Consider the following 12,533-nt stretch of genomic DNA (forward strand, 5'->3'; position numbering starts at 1 on the left):
ACGCACGCACACGCACACGCACACACACACACACACACACACACACACACACACAAGGGAAGACAGAATATGAGATGAGTAGGTGCTCAGGTCATGTGTGCCCAGTAGTTTACGCATGTCTGACACCCTCAAAGTCTGGTAGACATAAACAAACACTCAAACCAAAAAGTTTGTGTGTGTGTGCGTGCGTGCGTGCATGCGTGTTTTCCTCCTCACCTGAATGACACTCTGGTCGAGATCGAGGAAAGTGTCGATGTCCATATCGACGTTGGAGTCGACCAGCGTTCGCACAAAGGACTCTGTGGCGCCACCTAATGCACAACATTATTACAACACATCATAACAGTGGATAATAAACACAGCTAATAATAACAAATGCCTCTGTGGCACCACATTATTACATCACGTTATAACTGGATAATAAAAATAATAATATCAACTAATAAAATCCCAAACGACTCTGTGGCACCACCTAATGCACAACAACATTATTACAACACTTCATAACTGGAAAATAAACTGGGCAGCCGTGGCCTAATGGTTAGAGTTGCAGGTTCAAATCCCCCCTGACCTCTCCCTACATCTCCATCCATGGCTGAAGTGCCCTTGAGCAAGGCACCTAACCCCACATTGCTCCAGTGCCTGTAACCAATACCATGGAAAGTAATAAATGTAAAGTGTCGCTTTGAATAAATGAAAGCGTCAGCTAAGTGCAGTGCAGTGCAATGTAATAAACATAACTAATAACAAACAAATCTGTGGCGCCACCTGAACCACAACACACTGCAACACCATCAATTACAAAACATTTTAGGAATAAACTAACTCTTTACAGTAATCATAAAGCTTTATTAACACTTATTAATGAACTAATTACATGAACTGGTACTGTGTAGTGGTACAAACTACCATCATTCAGGTAAATAGTAGTAATAGTAGTAGTAATAGTAGCAGTAGTAGTAGTAGTAGTTACAGTCACAGTAGTAGTAGTAGTAGTAGGTGCCGTGAAGAAAACGTGTAGGGCTCTATGAGTTGGCACAGAGTAGTAATAGTAGTAGCAGTAGTAGTGGTAGCAGTTATAGTAGTAATATTAATAGTAGTCGTAGCAGTAGTAGTAGTAGAAGTAGCTAGCCTAGAAATCTAGATGCCCCTAGAGGCCGCTTTCAGCTGTATGGGTTTAGCTCGCTAGGCTGAAAAGTAGCAGTAGTCGTATTCTCCTTACCCGTGTAGGGCTCTATGAGTTGGTACAGAGTAGTAATAGTAGTAGCAGTAGTAGTGGTAGCAGTTATAGTAGTACTATTAATAGTAGTAGTAGCAGCAGTAGTAGCAGAAGTAGCAGTAGTGGTATTCTCCTTACCTGTGTAGGGCTCTATGAGTTGGTACAGAGTAGTAGCAGTAGCAGTTATAGTAGTACAAGCAGTAGTAGTAGTAGTGGTAGAAGTAGCAGTAGTGGTATTCTCCTTACCTGTGTAGGGCTCTATGAGTTGGTACTGTGTGGCGGTGACGGTGGCGGTGGACCTCTTGGTGACACTCTGGCTGATGAAGGCTGCCTGGGCGATGGGGAACAGACTCTTCTTCTTGTCCAGGCTGCAACTGGTGACGTTCAGGGCGTCCGCCTGCCTGTGGGAAACACATTAAGGGACCAATGAATAACAGGCATGATACAACTACTACTATGACTACGACTATGACTACAACTACGACCACCACCACTACTACTACTACTACATACTAATCCTAATATGTCAAGTCAAGTTAAGTGTATTTTATTGTCCAAAATCTATATAACAGGGTTAACAATAATAATAATAATAATAATAATATCTGACTTGTTGAGACTGTCGGAGGGGAGGCCCTCCAATACAACAACAACACTGACTTAAGACTGTCGGCTGTGATTCCCTCCAGTACGCTGATGTATTATAATAATAATAACAATAACAGCAACAATAACAATAATAATAATTGGTGATAATAATAATAAAAATAGTAATATTAACTGACTTGAGGTTGTCGGAGGTGATGCCTTCCAGTACGCTGGCGTCCAGACTACAGAGCCCGGAGCCTCCCACTGCATTCAGAGCAGAGCTGTCCATGCTGTTACCTGCTGCCAGGTACTTAGACATGATGGCCACCGTCTAGAGAGGGAGAGAGAGAGAGAGAGAGAGAGAGAGAGAGAGAGAGAGAGAGAGAGAGAGAGAGAGAGAGAGAGAGAGAGAGAGAGAGAGAGCGAGAGCGAGAGCGAGAGAGAGAGAAACATGCAGGTGGTTAGAAAGAGAGGGGGGGGGGTAGAGAGAGAAGACAGACGGAAAAGAAGTGGTATAGCATGGTAGAGTAGATCAGAATATACTTTATGAATACTGAAAGAATTTTACCAGTAGTACTTTATGTTAGGTTGGTAGGTAAGGACTGCGGTTGCAAATTAACCATCTGGCTATAAACCGTCTATGTATGTATACACAACTATAAGTTCTGTCATGGCCTTGCCATGTCATCTTTGTTATAATGTGCACGGCATTGTCCCTGCCAAATAAGTAGAATACTTAGTAAGTGAAGATTTTCTTGCACACCTCCTTGGTCAGGTGCGTAGGAGTGGAACCCCAAAGTCACCAACGTTAGATCAAAGAAAGCTCCCGCACACTGTTCACATTTGCATGGTTTAATGCAACGTTTCGGTCTACTGACCTTCTTCAAGCAATTCTGAATTGCTTGAAGAAGGTCAGTAGACCGAAACGTTGCATTAAACCATGCAAATGTGAACAGTGTGCGGGAGCTTTCTTTGATCTAAAATAAGTAGAATAAAAATATACAGTACAGACGTAATATTATTATACGTACATGTTATTACATTGTATTATTCACGCTGTATCAGATTAGATGTTAATGATGGTGACAGCTTTGTTCATGGCACATTTGTGCTCTGTCGGTCTGAAAAACTCCCTGGGTTGTCTGACCTCTCTCCATCCCATGAGGGCCCAGGTTCGAGTCTGACCTGGGTCATTATTTCCAAACGCTACCCCACCCCTCTCTTCAACTAATTTCCCTGTCTCCTTTCAGTCTGTCCTATCAATAAAGGTCATTACAGACCAATAACACATTAAAAAAGGAAATAAAAAGAAAAGAGAAGCTCACCTGATTGGCTGACCACTCGCCGTCCGATGACTTCATCAACAGGGACAGAGTGTCGATTTTGGTAATATTCCATTTGCTGATGTCATCAACGCTCGCCGCTCTGGACGTCGGTCCCAGCATCTGCACCGTGTCATCAGAGAGACCTTCTGGGTAGGCCTGGGGGACAGAGACAGAGGGACACAAAGAGCACACAGCAATGACATAATAGATTGATGGTTAAGATTTTAGAAGTCAGAGTTTGTATTGAGACCTAAGCTATGTTAGCACTAATAACGTGCAGTGAGTGTTTTTAGTTTGAAACATCCCTATTATGAGGGGAAATCAGCAATGACAAATTAGACAGTTTAAGATTTTAGTAGTCAGAGTTTGTGTGGCAACCTAGGGTGCATGTCCCGAAACCATAGTTGCAAACTACGTTGGCTACTTTGTTGTTTGCAATGTAATTTCCCATTGGCAACTACTATACCCATGTTGCTAACTGGCTGAGAAACGCACCACTAGTAAGTTATGTAAGCCAGGGTGCTTTCACAGACCCGATGGCGCGCACCAAAGTTCAATTTGAACCGTAATGTACTAACACAACAATGTGATGATATGACTTACCTCATTTAACTTCCTCAGGATGATCTCGTGGTAGCTCTCTTCGTCGGCTGAGTCAGAAATTTCTGCCAAATTACCCTTGAGGACATCGAGGCTCAGGCAGGCGTCGAACTGTGTGGTGTCGTAATCCATGGTGAAGGTGTCGTCGTTGATTTGGACCTGGGTGATAGCCCCCACCGTGCACTCGGTTGCTGTGGAAACAAAAGGTCAGATACTGTAGATGTCAGCAGGTACAATGTGTAGTACAAAAATTATACACATTTTCAAAAATATTTGTTAAAAAGTGCTTTTATTGTCTTTATCTGTTAATATAACTGACATTAGTGTTTTGATGTTTGAATTTCAGATGAAATATCAGACAATATTAACCCAGTTCCAACTTAGTTGTCTAAAAACAGGATTAGGACCCCCTTGAAAATGTGATCTCCTCTCAAGAGGTTATCCGTTAACCCCTTAGCGCAGAGCCAATGTTATAACCTCACTGTCACCAAAATTGGAATGGCTATGTCTTAATCTGTTACTTAAGGCTCTCTGTAATGTCAAAGCAATGTTGTTATGATGTAATTTCAGCAAATAGTGAATAGGCCCGCCAGCTGCACTAAGAGGCTACTAAAGAAAGTACAATTGAAATTGATTACAGTCCCAGGAGTAATGTGGGGTTAGGTGCAGAAATGTCCTAGCCTTGCTAATCGGCAGATCATATCACACTTGAGACATTTTTAGGTGTATGCAAAGCTGGTTTGGCATCTGGTGTCGACATGGTGGATCTGTCAGAGATATGATGGATCTGTCTTTCAGAACTGATTAGGGATGCAAATAATTGATTATTTAATTAATTGTTAGTTGATTGACCTTATCGATCGAATTACAGTAACCCCTTAGCACAGAGCCTATATTTTAACCTTACTGTCATCAAAATAGTAATGGCTATGTCTTCATCTGTTACTTAAGGCTGTCAATAATGTCATAGCAATGTTGTTATGAAGTAGTTGAGTGTTTTCAGCAAATAGTCCCATCCCCCTTGTCCCCCAATCTCAATGCTTCCCAAGAAATTAAATATAAAAATTAAAATAAAGATAAAATGCTAAAATGAGATAAAATGCTAAACTTAAATTCATTTCCATTTATATTCTTTGTGATTGAAATATTCCCACTCCTCACACCCCTCTTCTCACGCACTTCGTCATGCCCATTTCACCTGGGTCTCTCTCCAGTCAAGTTGCTGAATAATTGTGATGAACTAAAACTAAATCGATTGAAGTGAATTGTTATTCGGTTGTTGACGTCCTTAGATCAGAACGATAAAGCAAAGCTGCGTGGGATTAGCCTGGTACTGACCATCCCATAATACTACCATTTCATTTCGTATTCATGGAGCGTGTTCCATTCTCCACACTGTGCACTGTGTGTACTGAGATGCAGTGCACTTTCCACCCTCAACTTAATGGCAAAATTTGAGGGTGAAGTTCAGGTCCAATTCATGTTCTGTCTGATACAATTCACGGAAATGACGGATGTCCTGTGTCATCAGCGTTTACCAACTGCCAATATCATGGAAGACGCTGTTCCTTATGTTGACTTATACCACGGCAGTCTGGAATCTCCCATTGTGACGCGCTAAATTGGGTGTTGATTAACTGTCTATAGATGCACACCTGAAGTAGTCCCACTATTAGGTCACTTTTCTGACCGCATAACTCCAGTGTATCAATGCGCCAAGGCGCGCACGGTCATAAATTACGCACAAAAAAGTTGCAAGCATTACGCGCTGAATTGACACATGTCAAATCGCGCGTCTGGAAACACCAGCAATGTATAGTGAATCTGGAGCAAATCTTAGTAGGCCTAATCAAATTTTGACATTTTTCAAAGTTACCCCTTTCTCTTAAACACATGGCTATTGTCTTTGGAATCAAAACTACGTATGCTGTCATCACAGAGATTCGGCAGTTTGACCGATCTGGCACTCAACTACGTAACAAACATGGCGACCGTTGAGTGCAAAAAGTGTACATAAGTCCACACTTCAAAAAACAGCCAGTTTGACGGCGTTATCCGGGTAGTTTACAGTACACTTCACCACCGCGATTAGAAATGGAACCGCCCTGCGTACCCAAACACGAATACGAATACGAATATTGGAACAGGCTCATGGTCTGGAGGTTGTGATCTGACGCGATTGCAGGAAGCAGGAAGTTTGCACTCAGTTATGGTTTGAAATTATTGGACAACTCTCACCCAATCGCCGACAGTTACTCAACAACAACGTAGCGCAGACCAATGGTTCTGGCGCAGAAGTTTACGTCATCGCCACAAGCGTCCTCCCCCTTTTGTCCCCACGTGGGGCTCTGATTCGCTTGTTGGCTGTTTTCTGGGGAGGATTGGTCAGCCAAATCCTGCCGCTCAACAATCGCTCCACAGAAAACAGTCGCCAGACATAGTACAGAGCCAAGTCTCTTAGCGGAAGTACGTAGGATGGCCCGCGAGGCTAGCATTGGATTTCCCAGCAGGCCACTAGAGGGCATCTGTTACACTGGCGATGGAGAGATGTCAGACTGGTCCACTCACTTGCGGCCCGTTTGGTCCGGTGAGCTTGTTTGAACGCCCGCCATGATCTCCTGATCCTCCGCCTGGGCACGCCATTCCTCCTCAGCTGCCTCCTGTTCTTCTTCCAGAAACTTCGACCCCTTCTCTGCAAAATGCAAGGAGCACGCAAGCATTACATTAGTGAAGTGAAGTGAAAGCCCAAATGGGAAACTCTAACTCCCATTGTGATTGTGACACGGCACTCCACAGCACACAAGTGTTCACTGCACACTGCACACAACAAAATTGCATTTGTGCCTCACCAGTGCAAGGGGGCAGCCCTCAATGGCGCCCCTGGGGAACAGTGTGGCCGAACGGTACCATGCTCAGGGTACTTCAGTCATGGAGGAGGATGGGGAGAGCACTGGTTGATTACTCCCCCCACCAGCCTGGCGGGTCGGGAGTCCAAGCGGCAACCTTTGGGCTACAAGTCTGACACCCTAACCGCTTACCCATGACTACGCATTACTGCACATTACTGCCCAAAATGCAAGGAGTGCACAAACATTACATTACATTACACACAGGGCCAGATTATCCATAAGGGCCAGCGGCACAGTGCCCAGGGGCACCGACCATTTTTGACCAGTGACGGGGCACTGACACAACACACAAACTTAACAAATTCTGTACAGTACATAGTAGAGGCACCAGTGAGATATAATGACTGGGGGAACCACATTGACTGAATACGGTCCTTATTACATAAAATAAAATAACATTAACACGCGACCCAGGTCTAGGCTACCTTTGGGATCTCTCTCCAGATGTTAGGTTATAATATAATATAATATAATATAATATAATATAATATAATATAATATAATATAATATAATATAATATAATATAATATCCCCTTAAGACGCGGTAAATAAAAATGTGTTGTTACCAGAATGGCAATGACCAAGTTGTAATGTATTACTAAAGGCCCTGTACACTGTCATAGTAGTGTAGTAGTTAACTTTCAATGTCTATTACAGCGTGCCACAGGAGGTACGGCGTGCATTAAGGGGCTACAATGAATATAAACAGGCTATCCAGGTGTATGCTACCTTTGGGATCTCTCTCCACATGTTAGGTTATAATATGTTTAGTTTAGTTTAGTTTATTAGGATCCCCATTAGCTGGGCGCAAACCCAGCTATTCTTCCTGGGGTCCAACAATAAAATCACACACAAAAAAAGTTCTACACAAATCTGTACATTCATTTAAGCACCATACATTGAAAAGAAAAAAAAAAACGTTTAATATAAACATAAACATAAATTACTATAATAATGGTTTAAGACCTTGTGACAAACATCTCTACCTCTGCACTACCCTAGTTTATATATGATAGGCTCAGATGTTTTTTCACCTGTTTTTTAAAAACCACTTTACTATTCAATATAGTTAATTTGGTTGGCAAATTGTTCCATGCTTTAATTGATCTATATTCAACAGTGCGTAGAAATGCATTGGTATTGCTCTTTGGGATGCTCAGTCTCCCTGCTGCTGCATGCCTTGCGTTATAATATAATATAATATAATATAATATAATATAATATAATATAATATAATATAATATAATATAATATAATATAATCATGTATAATAAAATATAATATAATATAATTCATATAAACAGGCTATCCAGGTGTATGCTACCTTTGGGATCTCGCTCCACATGTTGGATGTGAACCACACTGGCAGCGGCACCAAATCCTCCAGAGTTCGCCGGGTCCATTCTGATGGAGCTCTATGGTAATAAAAAACAATATCCTTAGTACATGGCTTACAAGTTACTTATGCAGGCATTAACATTGTATGTATTAGTGCTAATAGATGTATCCCTAAAATAAAGTGTTACCAAAAGTATCACTGCTCCATCAAAAACGAGCCCAACAACATGCCCATGTGTAGGTGGCGTTCAAGTGGAGAGTAGTCTGCATGGCACTTCGCAAAGAGCCAATCTCACAGGCTGACAGAGCAGTGCAGCTACACAAACATCCAATCATAGACAGTGACAGAGCAGTGTGGCTACACATTCAACCAATCACTGGAGCCGATCTAACATACCCATATGTGCTGTTGCCAGTGAGGAGAAGAGTCTCCATGCCAGAGATCTGGGAGTCGGTGAGGTCATCACAGCCCTTCAGGGTCTCCAGGATGGAGGGGTCAGAGTTCGCGATGTAGGAGCCGTCGAATGAGCAGATCATGTTGCCCAGAATGTTGATGTTCGCCGCAGTGAGACTGGTACCAGTGATGCCCTATTGGTGAAGAAGGAACATTGTAAATTACATTGGGAATAAAGTGAAGGCAGAGCAATCAAGTCAATGCAAATCAAATAAAAAAGTAACTAACAGAACTAATAAATAACCCCTAATAACGTTTTATTTGAAACTAGAAAGGCTCTCGAATGTATCCGCAGTGAGGCTAGTCCCAGTGATGCCCTATAATAAAGCGAAGACAGCGCAAAGACAGGGATTTAAATGATTTTGAAAGCAAACTAATTTCAAAGTAAAAGTTCATTTTAAATTAAAAAGTTATAGGACTTGGGAGTAGCTAGTAAGACGGTGACATAAATGAATTCAAGGACATATAATGTTATATTACGGATTAATAGTTATATTAAGGAGGTTATATTAATATTTTTTAATCGAAAGCAGCTTACAAACGACTTTTACCAAAAACTAGATATGTTAAAGGATGGATGACTTACGAGACACGTTAAAGCGTTTTGGCGAAGAAGGGCTTTCTTGGTTTGGTATACGGGACCGAGGACACTGAAGTCAGCAAAGCCCAGCTCAGTGAAGTAACTCACACAGTTGGTCACCTGAGAGTAACTGGTGAATGGGAGAATGGAAGAGAAAGAGGGCGAAACATAGAGAGGGAGGGATAAAAACACACAAAGAAATAAAATGAACACACACTCTCTCTCTCTCTCTCTCTCTCTCTCTCTCTCTCTCTCTCTCTCTCTCTCTCCCTCTCTCTCTCTCTCTCTCTCACACACACACACACACACACACACACACACACACACACGCACGCACGCACGCACGCTCAATAACTCAATTCCAAAAAACTGTGTGTAGTAGTGTGCCCATGTGTGTGTGTGTGTGTGTGTGTGTGTGTGTGTGTGTGTATGTGTGTGTTAGTTACTCACTCGTAGTAGAGCAGCATATCCGCAGGCCACTGAGAGTAGTCTGAGGCATCAGGTTCATTCCTCATTTGGAAGTACATGCAGGACAACTAGAAAATACACACACACACGCACGCAGGCATGCACAAACACAGGGGTCAGCAACAGGAGTAACACACATATCTGCGAGGCTGCCAGGTAAGATTGTGCTTTTGTATTTCTTGGTCTAATTTCTGTGTCTGTTTATCTCTCTCTCTCTCTCTCTCTCTCTCTCTCTCTCTCTCTCTCTCTCTGGTTTAGTTTGACCTTGAGCTTCCTGCATCTCTTTCCGCCCTTGTGTGCGCGTGTGTGTATGCGTGCGTGCGTGCGTGTCTGTTGTCTACCTGTGTCTGCTTGAGTTTGAGCTTGCGCCTCCTGCGTCTCCGGCAGCCCTTGATGAGACTTTTGACCTTGATCTTGGTCAGAGTTGTCACACGTGTACACGTGAAGCCCTGTAGCACTTGGAACGAGATCCTACACACAGACACACAGACACACAGACACACAGACACACACACACAGACAAAGAAACACACACACACACAGTACATAGAAACACACACACAAATATACACGCTTCAATCAATACATGTGTACGTTTGTGTTAAAAGATAACTTTGGCCAATTTCGACATGCAGTTGTAATGCTTACACTACCCTGGACTTGTCAGTATCTGAGAATTTAATTTTTTTTCCTCAGCCTTTTCCGAGATCCTGGTCATTGTAATGGGGCAGGCGTTTGTTTACATTTAAAAAAAAACATCTTGATTTATTCCCAATAACATCCAAAAGGTAATGCAACATCAGCAGACTACTAGCAAACAGCGATACATTTTGGGATAATATGTGGAGTAGGCCCAATGGCGGAACAATTGCACACAGGGCCCCAGGGCAAAACACTTATAGGGCCCCCCATATGGCCTGCCAAGGTCATAATAGGGCCCCCACCACCAATACAAGAGCGCCCTGTGCCCTGGGGCAAATGCCCTGCTCGCCCTCCCTATAGCTCTGCCCTGCAAGGGCATTTGTTAAGAACGTTTTTAATGTAAACAAAGTCTGCTCCCATTAGAATAGCTCAGATCTCTGAAAGGGCTGAGTCGAAAAATGCAGCATCACCAACTACTGACAAGTCAAGGGTAGCGTGAGAAATACAACAGCATAGTGCAATTGGCAGAGGTTACCCTTTAACAAACAAGACACCATGCAAGACAATAGTTCATAGACAAATCAGAATCATAAACTTCAGGGTTGGGTAATTTTTTATAGGGACACACTTTTATTTTTTTATTCATGTTTTATTGTAATAGTATTTGGACTTACTGGCTTGCATTTGACATTCCAACAGCAACCGTATCGAAGAGCAGAACAGCCTGAAGTAAAGCAAATCATAATGTTATTATCATGAGTATTATTATGATTTAAGATGGTGATGGTGGTGGTTGTTGTTGTTGGTGTTATCGTTGTTGTTGTTATTGTTATTATCATAAATCTCTTCATGCACTAAAATATGGTAGGGACCATCTTGAACCATCTACTTAATGTACAAGGTGTCTTAATGGCGAATCGAAAAAGGACACTCACTGAGGGAGATGTTGGAGTCCAAGTTTTGTGCTTTTTATCCGTTTTGTTTTGATCATGTGTCTATTGCGTTGCGTTTCCACTGTCCCTACCCTCTTTCTCCTTACCATGTATTTAAATCAGTGATTCTCAAAGTGTGATCCGGGGGCCACTGGTGGTCCGCGACATCGCTCAGGTGGTCCGCGAGGGGATTTGTACTTTTCCAAGACGAATTAGCAGTAGGCTATATTTGTAACATAATTACAAAACTAAACATAGTTGAAGTATCATTTTCACCACAATAAGGCAGACTTGTAATGTGAATAAAAAAGTGAGTGATCTGTTAGCAGTGTCAAATAAGTACCTTTCAACTGTCAATTCAGTTGACAGGTGGTCCCTGAATATTTTTAGAGGGGACAAAGAGGTCCTCGGCCTGAAAAAGTTTGAGGGAACACTGATTTAAATGGGACCAAACAAACCTCTGGCTCCACTGCTTGATGAAAGCGTCGGCTAAGTGCATTGTAATGTAGGTTAATGTAAATATAATAAGCTTCGTTGAGGACTTTTACGGGCTAATCTCAGAAGAAGGAAGTAACGTCGGCAGAGCTTTAGCAGCAGAAAAGCTACTCTGCTTATGTTGATAATAATAAACTCCTGGACTATTTACAAATTTTGAAATGCTTCGTTTTGTGAGTACATACCATATTTGTACTACTGTAGAAGTTTGGTGTCGTGACATGTGATTTTTGTGGGGTAAGTTTGGAGATAGTGTCCGGGATCCATATGCGCTTGTGCCAAGCTAACCGGAATAAACATTGAATTACTCGGTAACTCTGCTGATGTAAGCCCAAACCAGAAAACACTTTGGATGTACTACTGGATGGATGTCACGGTTCAAATGGCATTAGGGTGAATCTACTCCGAACCATCCCTTTAAGACAGCCGTGGTCTAGTGGTTAGGGAGGCGGTCTTAAGATCAGAGCAGAGATATTGGGCTTGTTCGTGACGAGGCAGTGCTGCTTTTGCTAAGCAGCGAGCATGTGCACTTTGATGCATTGTGGTTAGAAGATTCTAACCAGAATGCATCAAACTGGCAAAGTGTGCATGCCCACTGCTTAGCAAAAGCAGCACTGCTTCGTCACGAAGGAGTCTATTCAAGACAGTGATCCGATAAAACCCGCCCATCCAATGCAAAGGAGTGTGCTCAAAATTCGGTCTCCTAAGGGGGCGTTGTCCCTCCTTCTTCTTCTCTTTTCGTGGCGTTTGCACAAGACGTGCGCTACCGCCATCTAAAGCGCTAAGGGGACTCCTTTGTTCCTAATCGAAGGTCTCCTAAAGGGGCGTTCACCCAATGGAAAGTGGATACCGGAAAAGAACCCGCCTGATTTATCTCTCTCTCATATACGATTCTCTGATCAGAGGGTTGCCGGAACGTATCCAACCCTGCTATACTCAGATTTTTGCTACATGATTACTGCAATAAGCAATTATGTGTATT

The 12,533-nt window shown here is 42.6% G+C and overlaps 1 protein-coding gene across 2 annotated transcripts in view; it reads right to left on the minus strand.

Annotated features, from left to right (window-relative positions):
* LOC134449623 (uncharacterized) overlaps positions 1 to 12,533 on the minus strand; it is a 93,384-nt gene that overhangs the window by 1,744 nt on the left and 79,107 nt on the right. For both annotated transcript variants that reach the window (XM_063199656.1, XM_063199666.1), the window contains 12 exons: positions 10,799 to 10,848; positions 9,824 to 9,953; positions 9,465 to 9,550; positions 9,021 to 9,144; positions 8,378 to 8,568; positions 7,967 to 8,057; positions 6,301 to 6,424; positions 3,736 to 3,923; positions 3,133 to 3,288; positions 2,005 to 2,138; positions 1,466 to 1,620; positions 217 to 311 (listed from right to left, as the gene is read on the minus strand). In XM_063199656.1, the coding sequence (XP_063055726.1) occupies positions 217 to 311; positions 1,466 to 1,620; positions 2,005 to 2,138; positions 3,133 to 3,288; positions 3,736 to 3,923; positions 6,301 to 6,424; positions 7,967 to 8,057; positions 8,378 to 8,568; positions 9,021 to 9,144; positions 9,465 to 9,550; positions 9,824 to 9,953; positions 10,799 to 10,848 (1,524 nt within the window). The remainder of the gene's footprint in view (positions 1 to 216; positions 312 to 1,465; positions 1,621 to 2,004; positions 2,139 to 3,132; positions 3,289 to 3,735; positions 3,924 to 6,300; positions 6,425 to 7,966; positions 8,058 to 8,377; positions 8,569 to 9,020; positions 9,145 to 9,464; positions 9,551 to 9,823; positions 9,954 to 10,798; positions 10,849 to 12,533) is intronic.

The sequence above is a fragment of the Engraulis encrasicolus genome, chromosome 1 (assembly GCF_034702125.1).
Source record: "Engraulis encrasicolus isolate BLACKSEA-1 chromosome 1, IST_EnEncr_1.0, whole genome shotgun sequence".
In the NCBI taxonomy this organism is placed as follows: Eukaryota; Metazoa; Chordata; class Actinopteri; order Clupeiformes; family Engraulidae; genus Engraulis; species Engraulis encrasicolus.